The following is a 10,406-nucleotide window of genomic DNA, read 5'->3' as shown; positions in this document are numbered from 1 at the left end:
TGCTCTAGGAACCATTTATTTAATTTTTATTAAAATTGCGCTTTCATGTGTTTCCTCCAAAGTGTTCAGATTCTTACCCGAGTGCTCCTCAGATATCACGTTATTCCTGTTTAACATTCGATGAGCGACAGAGATAAAATGACACTTGGGTGAGGATCGGAATCTGAACACGGTCCAAGGTTTTTCTTGAAAAGTACTAATTTTTAAAAGCCCCACATTTCTCAAAGCTATTTATTCACGCGTCCTTTTGGGGCGAACTCCTCAATTGATACCTATCGTCGACTCGAAGGCATCAATGAACGATCACGCACGTGCGAGCGTCGGAGAGATACCTGCCCCCGCACTCTGCACGCACGCATATATGTACCTACGTACAGAATCACCTATACAGCCTCGCAATAAGTTAGACACGCCTTGAATCAGATATTTACACGGTGCCTCGTGAGGACGACAATGTACGACGGTGCCTATTTACAATTAAACTCAAGGCGAGTACGCCCCCGCTGTAGTTTTAGGTTGGCACGACGATAGCGATGAGGAAAAGCCTCACGGTATTACAGTCAACGATCACATTTTATGCGCTCTGACCTACCCACTTGCCTTGTAGTGATATCCCGTACCGGATCGGCGACATTTCTCGTCGCTGCGATTACGCGAGAACCTTTTTGAGACAACGACTTTTTAGTGCAATATTTGTCGATAATTCGAAATACCGATGAAGTCAACACACAGAGTATTCTATCTTCGCTCGGTGTCGCGAGATATCAGTCACGATCTCGGAGGCTGTTCCTCTAGGGAGGATCCTCGACCGGTCGCACTTTTTCCCGCTCTCTGCTCCGATCCTATCACGACCGATTAGAAAAACGTCCCGGAATCCTGCAGCGATGCGAGGCGATGTCGGGATAAGTATCGGCGATGAATTACCGCGCGGCGCTAAACTTACGCGCTCGATTAAGCTTGACGCGTGCGATTATAAAGCAGCCTTTTTACTCGCCGACCTCGTAATCGATTAGTTTTGACGTAAGCTATCGCTGGTGATGTATTAATGATGTCAAAAGATAATTCATTTGTATATTATTTATAACATCTTGAAAATATTATATATGAAGGTTATACATGAATATTACATATGAATTATAATTTCAAAATCGGTAAATTAATTTGTAAAAATTTATGTAAAATTGCATACAAACATTTTAAATTTTACAAAAATGTATACTTGAAAGATAGAAAAATTATTCTTGAAAAATGGTAACACAATGAATTATCATGTTATCAAAATATAATTTATTTTAAATTTATCTAATATCGAAAAAACATTGAATTAATATGTTTTATAATTATTAATATATTAGCAAAAAGAATGCCGACTTTTTCAAATTTTTAATCTACTAAATCTAATCGAGTTTGTAACGAGGAGGCCAGAAGATCTTGGTAGAGATAACGACGCCGGTATTATATTTTTCTGCTTACTGCTGCTTACATACCGTTCACGTTCGATGCCGCCGCAGTCGAGTGACTCGTTTACAAGTTAATGAAGTCTCGATTCCCAGTTCGCTCGTTAATTCATGCTCCCCGCGAGCGAGCTGTCTCGTTCTCGGTACCCCGACAATTCGTCATTATCTGCGGAGTCTGTCGGAGGAAGGACGCGTCTCGTCGTTCCCGTCGAAGAATGGAGCAGCGATCTTTCCATCTGCATCTCTCGACGGAGGAAGTTGATACAAGGATTCAGGAACATCCTTCAGAATTCCACAAAGACGAAGAGATATCGATTCTGATTTCAGTTGATTTCGCAGCGAAACTCGAAGTTTCCATCATTATCGCTTTAATCTTCTCAACAGGATGCCCGTGCTCGTTAGGCTTCTAAGCTCTTCTATTCAATGTTCCGCGATTTTCGAGGATTCTAGGTCATCGCAGTAACATGCAAGAAGACACAGTGCTGAACAAGACATTGTTCTCCTTTTCGAAAGAGGATCCGAATCGCCAGATTCGAGTGTTCATTTGCGCTGCAGCAGCTCGTAGAGCGCGGCGATGTAAGTCTGCGCCATTTGCAACGTTTCGAACTTGCTGAGTTTCCTGTCATTGCCTAAACTGGGTACGACATCGCGTAGCCTGTCGAAAGCGTCGTTTAAGCTGTTCATTCTCCTTCTCTCTCTGGCATTCGCCGCTAGTCTTCTCTTCCTCAGCACCTCGACACCAGGCGCGCTGCTCTTTATTTTCTGCACGGCTGCCTCCTTGGATTTCTGGCTACTGTATTCCGCCGGCAAAACAACATGAAGGCCGTCATTCCTTTGATGATACCTCGACTGATCGCATTTGCTTGGCTGGCCGCTCGTCAAGCCAGACTCGTTTCTCGGCACAGTGTAGGTGACGTAAGGGTGATTTCTTTGAGTATAACGGTGATTCTCGTTCCGCGGATGATAGGCACCGCTCTTCGCATAGCCCTTCGCAGCAAAGACAGGCTGACTCTGACCAAAGTCGGTCCTCGAATTCGCGTATGCACCGGCCGAAAGATGATCCATCTTCTGAATATATCCTGCTGGAGTCTGTTTATTTATGATACCTTCATTGAAGGTCATCCTAGATGCAGCATCATCGTAAGTCGCACACTGTTCATTCATCCTGAAGATCAGCTTGGCGTGAAGATCCGTGACGTTCCTAGTAACGTCACCGTTTAACGTTGGCTGATGATCGTTCCGGCAGCCACCCTCCTGATAGTAGCCTTCGTAGAAATCACCGAAATTGAAGCCGGCGGTCACGTGGAGGCTTCCATTGGGGGCACCGCCACTACTTTCCTGGTATTCTTGTTGGTGATGACTATCCACAGAGCTGACGCTGCCGCAGCTGCTGCCCCTGGACCGCGGCGGCTGCGGATAGATCTCTTGGTGATGCCAATTACCACGTGGATTCGATTCCGGGCTGCTCGCCGATCCGTAGCCCTCGGAGTCCAGGAGGTCGTATTGCTGGAAGGCTACGTAGGAGGTCATCCTCATGTGTGCACGTGTCGGACGATTGATCCTTGGCTACTGGCAATCTTATATCATAACGTGTTTCTGGTCGCGAAAACTCTCAACCAACTGTCATCGCCTTCACTGTAGAATTTTGCGATGACTGACCGATCGATCGATGCCGATGCCGATGCAAAGAATGATCTAAAGATCGAATTCAAGATGCAAAGTGTAATGGTTTTTTTCGGGAATGTTTGAAGTTACGTCCGTCAGCTTTTCAGGCTACCGTCTGAGGATCTCCACCGAGTATGCTTCGTGTACGGAAGCGTTCCGTAAACTGCCTTTACCTGCCGATCTCGTGGTCTGGACCATGCCGCCCGGTTTTCTTGGGGCCTACTGGTGGGGAGAACGTCGAGACGGAGTCCTGGGCCCACGTGGAAGGGGATCTTCTGAAGAATGGAAGGGGTCCACTGGGAAGTGGGCATCTCTTTGTAGAAGCCGCGCGACCAGACACGCCCCCCGTCTTCCTTCGTCTTCTCTTCGCTGGGGGCTCCTCTCCGGGCCCTCTAAGGAGTCAAAAGGCGATCGGAGCTCGAAAAAAGAAAAGCCTGATCGTGTGGCACGCACCGACCAGGCGCCGCGTTCTTGACATTGGAGATCCGCGACCGCCGGCCGTCGAGCTGCGATCTCGCATCCCCCGCGTTCTCTTCTTGCACTAATTGGATTTTATTTCTCCCCTTTCTTGCACAATACCCTCGTGACATTCTAATTTCTCCTAGAGAAAGGCAGCGTATTATTGATTTCTATTTAATATCATGCATTTCACCTTAATTTTGTTCCTCTATTGGTACCATTATCTTTGCTGTAATAAGGATAGTAATTAAAGAAGATTAAGAGGAAGAAATGTAAAATTTTCTTGCATAATGTAATGTCGAATGTAAAAACGTCCCGTGACATTTTTAACTGATAATATATCATATGAACAATAAACGCAGGTGTTATATTAATGGATACTTGGCACGTATATGGAATACAATACATTTCGCAAGATAACAGCAAAAATAATTTCCTTGCGAAACTTTCCAGGTCGTTGATGTCAAACATGAACCAGGGAAAGCGTTTGGCACGTCTAAAACCCATTAACACTCACCTGGAAATGATTTATAAATGGTATTAGTAAAACTTTCTTGATATGGGTCCTTATTGAATTACGCTGATGCGCATAAAAATGGAAGCGTCTAACTGACACTAATTGGTAGCGCAACCATTCCGCTAAAACGTAGTATTGTGGTGCGAGGAAAGGATACCTCGTAGAAATTAACGAGCGTTGACTAGAATTATTAATAGTATTAAAACGTTTAACTATCGCTGAGTGTAAAATACTTTAGTCTTAAAATAGACTAAAGTAAGTATAAGTCGTGACATAACTCGCTGTGTCATTGGTAGGTGTATGTTGGCAAAATATTTTCTCAAACGAATGACGGAACTTTAATTGGCCCCGTGTTTCCTTATTTACCTGAAGCCGTCAGCTCCTACTTTTTCTGCAAGGCCCCTTGCCGTGCTTTACGAGACTTTAAACACGATGGGGCTGGAAAGTGTGGACAACTCTGATCGTTTTACGAGGTTTCTGTAGCCCATATGCTTCTTACAAGTTTCCTTTGAACTAGTCAGAATGAAAAGCTTTGAGGGTTGCGAAAATCTGAGAGTTCGTGATTTATCATATAAGTACTGTTGGAACCGTTCTTAAATTTCATTAACTTTTAATGTACATTGGTGAATGAAATTTAAATTCTATATAACTGAAAAGTCTATTAATGTATATAATATTAACGAGATTTAAGTTTGTAATAATTGAAAAATTAAGTATTGAAATTTTCTATACTTTTCATTTACGGATATGAATGACATTTTAATTAACCGTAATTGAAATAATCAGTATATGTCAATGAAATATAAGCTTTTAATAACTTAAAAGTTAAGGGTTGATTGACATGTATTAATTAATAGTCTTTTCACATAGTTAGTGAGAATTTAAATTATGTTCACCAGCGTATATTAAAAGTTAATAAAAATTTACGAATACTTTTAATACTTTAAAGTAAATATTGTAAGACATTTAAGTAAATATTGTGAGGCTTTAATCGTTACTAACGTTAATCAAATTTGACAAAATTATTAACGTTTACGAGACTGTTAATTTGCAGCGAGGAGTTTTATAAGGCGTGTTTACGAGCTTGATAAATAATATAAAGTAAATGCATAACGTGAATGATGTTTTTGGACGTCTTCGATTTCGCAATTATCGATAATCAGGTATATTGTAATGTACAGTGTAATGTAAAGTGTTTATAACACTGATTAAGCGCACTATGTCAAATGCATACCACAGGTAGTGTTACAATAACATCTCTATTTACGGTTCCTATTCGAAGCGTCTATTTTTGTGATATTGATGTGTAGTCACAATGCTTGACATTTCGTTTAGAGCCGCAAGATCGATCTTGGATCGCCATAATGCAATGAGCAAATGACTCGTACATGCTAATGACTACGTCAATAATCGAAGTTTATGTTTGGGCTTTATTTAAAATCGTGATATAATATACGAACTAAAATTTGTTATATTTTATATAACGCTTAAATAAACGCGAGAATGTACATGGTTAAAAATTTCATGAAATTTAATTTATACTTGGTTACACAATTTGAACTTAATTTCATGACATTACATTAAATTTAATGTATTTATGACTGAAAAGTATATTAGTATACATTTACATGAAATTTAATGTACTTTTCATAAAATTTTATGAAATGTATGTTAAATTTCATAAATTTAACGTATACGTTCATTATGTTTAAGTAACTACTGTAACTTAATTTTCAGTTAAATCATTCATTACTTTTAATTTTGTTCATAACCACGAGCTTTATTTACATATAAAGAAAGCTCGTGGTTACATTTCTAACAGTGTATGTACTATTTAACCCATCCGTTTTTTAAGAAAAAACAGAGCCCTATTTCACTCCTTCCGAAAGAGAAACTCGGGTACGGAGGCTCCCGTAGGCGTATCTCCATTCGTTTTCCTTCGTTTGTCGGGAATTTGAAGTCATTCTCGCAAAAGGCGGCCTCAAGAAGTTCATTATCCTCCACTAATACACACCAAATGAGCCGATCGCGCTCGTTCGGCCTACAGAGGAAAAAGAACGTTCGCGTCCCGATGAATCCGAAAGGTCTACGCCCACTGGCGGATTTTAATTTACTGAAAACGCTCTTTGCGGCTTGCGCAACAAGCTGTGAAAAATCTTGGGAAAAATGTTAGATTAGCTTCCAATCCTGACTTTAATTTCTTAAGATTGTAAACTTGACAGATAGTTTAATTTCTTCAATAAGGCGACACGAATCGAGAAGAAGAAATTAATTTGTATATCTTAATTTAAACATTATTAATATAATTAATTATTATCCGATATATGAATTGTTATATTTTTTAACAAGAACACACAGAAAAAAAGATTTTGCTGCAGAAGTACGAAGTAGATAAATAATTATGTATAAAATTGAAACATTTGTTGCAAAAAGTTTTCATTCTAGCAATCAGTTTACCTATATAATTTGTTTTGATCGTTCAAAATTATTTTCAAATCTGCATTTAGCTAAATTTTTAGATACTTTAGCAAATCATTCTTTTCGTGTAGATAGCATAGATTGAAATACGAGAACGGAAATAAATCACAAAAATGATACATTCTCATTATTAAAATGCGAGTTAAAGTAATAATAACATTTACAAAATCGCATAGTTAGACGGTTTTGCATCTAAAAATTTAGCTAGATACAGATCTGAAAAGAATTGTATTGGACCATCAAAATAATTGCATAGGTCAGTTGGTTGTCAAAACTTTTTGCAGCATTGCTCATCATTATTTGAGATTTTTATGTAATTAGTTTGATTACCCAACAAAATTATTTTTAGATTGGTATCTAGCTAAATGTTTAGATACTTGAGCAAAATCATTTTTTTCGTGTACTTACATTCACTATTCACACGGTGAATAGCTCTTAGCCATAAGGTGAGGTCCTCGCAATCGAGCTGTACCATTACGTAATTATATAACAAAGACTAATGAGAGTCCCGATGATTTCGCGTCCAACAAAACCGCGCGTGATTGCGCTGGTCGTAGGATCATCAATCGATCGATCCATCGACACCATCGCGTTGTCCATCAGCGCGATATTAACGTCTCCTGCGAGGTAGGCGACAAATACATGCGTCGGAGACGTTAATCTCAGATGTACGTGAGACTCGTATGATCTAGGGACTTATTTATAGATCTTTGCACCACAGATACGATCGAGTCAGGATCGGACCGAGTGGAAAAGATCCGAGGAAGATCTAGTCTTATTTTTTAAGACGAATTGTCGATATCGCGTGCACAACGCGGGCGAAATGCATGCTGCGTGGATAAAATTCTCTTCGGTTGCTTTCACAACGTCAGTGTAATCGTTGTCCCTTCTTTCTCCTTGTCGTCGACAGTAAGATCTCTCATCTTTCTTATCCGATCCTGGATCGATTCGCCGCACAGACTGACTGCGGTGGCGGCGGTGGCGGCAGCGGCTGCGGCTAATAACAAATTTATTGCGGCCGATGAAGTGCATAAATTGATTATTACTAGCCGGCAACGCATCTCGCCGCTGTGAGTTCCAGTTCAGACAATCACCGATGATTTACAACATAATGGCGCGCGTTTGACTGACGCGGACTTACTCGCGCGACTATTCGCGCGTACACGCGGCTTGATGCGTTTGCGGCATCGGCTACATGCGTACGGTTACCCGCCTGCGGCCGCAAGGTACAACCTCGATTCCGAAGGTGCACACGGTTTTCTCCACTCCTGGACCCCGAAGCGGCAACGTCGTTGTCGTTTGCACAAGAATATGTCTAGAGTGACTTATAATTTGTTCAGGAATGATCCCTTCGATGCGCTATAAAATCGAATATTCATTCGAAGAGGAAAAGTCGCACGCGGAGAAAAGATTAAGTCAATGCAGCTAAAATATAGTTGTGATAATTAAAATGTGTCCTTATAATAGAGACAGCTAATGTCGTTGCTGTCGAAACTCAATTTATTATCTGCTAAAATTTACGTGCTGCAGCGAAAATTATTTTCTGTTAGAGTAAAATGGCAATCGGCAGCGAAACAATTGCGAATGAAATGTTCGATTATGGCTAAGATAGTGAGGAATAGTTGTCTGTCTCTTACTTAGCTACTCATGTTAAATACACTTTTAATTTTAACTGATAAAGTTGGATGTCGGTAGCAAATGTATTTTATTTTCAATAACCAACTTTTAGCCATAACAGCAAGGTTTGAACCAACAACTGATATATAATTGATATTACTAAATCCTTTTTTTGCGTATACCGTATATAAGATCGTTACACACTAAAAAAAGAATTTACTAAATCTTAATACATATTTCTTTAACAGTACTAGCAATATGTAAACATTTATTTATAGTAAATAAATATTTACTCAATAAAAAAATGATAGTTAAATAAAATTAATAATTTCTGTATCAAATAAATATATATTTAGATTTAGTAAGTATTAGAAACTATTCAATTAAATATGTATTAAGATTTAATATTTTCTTTTTTAGTGTATGACATGTTTAATATACGATGATATAGAGCTTTTTTTAATTTGGCAATTTCGAGTTATTGAACAATTTTCTTTGAGTAAACTTTCTTTGAGTAAACATATCTTCCTTCTTCATTAATTCTGCAATCATATTTTTATTCTCTCCGTTTGTAATTAGTTCCTTATTGTTCTAAGCTTTCAAAAAATATGGAGAAACTTAAAGCTACTTTTTAACATCTGTATTACATAGTTATCAGTTTCTTAATAAGATATTTTAAGAAAAGGAAACCAGACTTCACTTTCTTGTATTTCGAAGAAATTTGAGAGTAAAATTTCGCTTGTGACTAAAAAAACCCAGATTACAGACAGAGAGTTAACGTTTTCTATTTTATAAAATTCTTATTTTATAAAATTTGTTTCGATCGATTATATTGTTTGTATTAATCGATTTTTTCATCTTTATTAATGCTTCTAACAGTGTTCATTGTCTGGCCGGTTGATCATATAATGGCCGGGGGTGATTTGATTTTCTAAATGGTCTCGATTCCTCAGGGTTCATCCAAACATGACCCTCGTACAAGCTAGAGATTTATGACCAACCAAGACCCTTAATTAGAATCACACCCAAAGTGTCCTAATTACAGGTTAGACCATGGCGCTTGCCCGAACTTCTTAAAGCTGTGCCCTCGGCGCAAAACGGTGCGAATCGCGCCAATTTCAAGCTGTTTACTGACAGCTCGTTAATTGTAGGAAAAACGGGCGGCAGCCGGTGGGCGGTGAACATTTTCAAATTTACATCTGATTAATTGGGGTTTTTCCGAGGAATGCCTGCTACACCCTTTGTTCTTCTTTATCACTCTTTCTCTGTCAGAAAAAATGTTTTGTACACATTCATACATAAAAAATATATTTACGATATTGTTATCGCTGTTAGTTCTTCTTGTATATACATGTATGCGTTGTGTGTGCATAAAAAAAAATACTACATAAATTATATACAGCTGTCCAATGTATCTATCTATCAAGAAAGTAATTTCTCTTTAATTATGCGCGACCCATAGTCTAACACGTCGAGAAATTCACGTTTTCCCGGCGTCCTAAATCTCCGCAGTAATTTTTTCACGCGGATGTAGCACGCGGATACATAAGTTTTAGGCTGAAACGTGCTGTAAAAATGATTTACGCTGGAGTATCGACGCCACTTCCTGTTGCCTGTCCGTCCATAATATACGATCGATTAAGCCCGCGGAATTTTCCTTCTTCCTTTTTTTCTCAATCACATTGCGTTGCGTTGCTGCTTGAACACTTGCGACCTGGCTTTACTCGTTAAAACGATCTTCCGCAAAAATCCAGCTGACGAGGTCGTATCCCTAGATCGTTATAGGTGGCTCTGTCGAGAAACGACCGTGAATTAAGAGATAATTTTTCGTTTTCTATAATTTATGGACCGATTAGCAGATTATTATTGCTACACAAACCATCACGCATAACGATGGTTTGTGCAGTAACAATATCTAGAACTTACTATAACAATTCGTTCTTAACGGAAAATTTAATAAGAATCTTATTGGACTACTTGTGAAAACTTAACAAATAAAAAATAGGAAATAAAGGCCCATAATGCTCGAAGCTCTTTAATGCTTAAATAATTCAATGTGAATTTGTATATATTATATATAATTACATGCATATGTACCATATTTAATGTACAGTTATTTAAATTAATTATTGCGAAAAGAATATTACTAAGGCCTCGGTGATTTAAAAGTTTAGGAGTTTTAAGACGCTCGCACGGAATGTTATAGCGTTCTT

General features: G+C 38.8%; 1 protein-coding gene across 1 annotated transcript; it reads right to left on the bottom strand.

The window, feature by feature from the left end:
• Positions 1 to 1,393: 1,393 nt before the first annotated feature.
• Positions 1,394 to 4,233, bottom strand: LOC105151942 (uncharacterized). The gene has a single exon (XM_011065931.2). The coding sequence runs from the start codon at positions 2,991 to 2,993 to the stop codon at positions 1,998 to 2,000; it is 996 nt and encodes a 331-aa protein (XP_011064233.2). The 5' UTR covers positions 2,994 to 4,233; the 3' UTR covers positions 1,394 to 1,997.
• Between the last annotated feature and the right edge of the window lie 6,173 nt (positions 4,234 to 10,406).

The sequence above is a fragment of the Acromyrmex echinatior genome, chromosome 14 (genome assembly GCF_024713525.1).
Source record: "Acromyrmex echinatior isolate Ae372 chromosome 14, ASM2471352v2, whole genome shotgun sequence".
Taxonomy (NCBI): domain Eukaryota; kingdom Metazoa; phylum Arthropoda; class Insecta; order Hymenoptera; family Formicidae; genus Acromyrmex; species Acromyrmex echinatior.
This window is presented reverse-complemented; position numbering and strand designations above follow the sequence as displayed.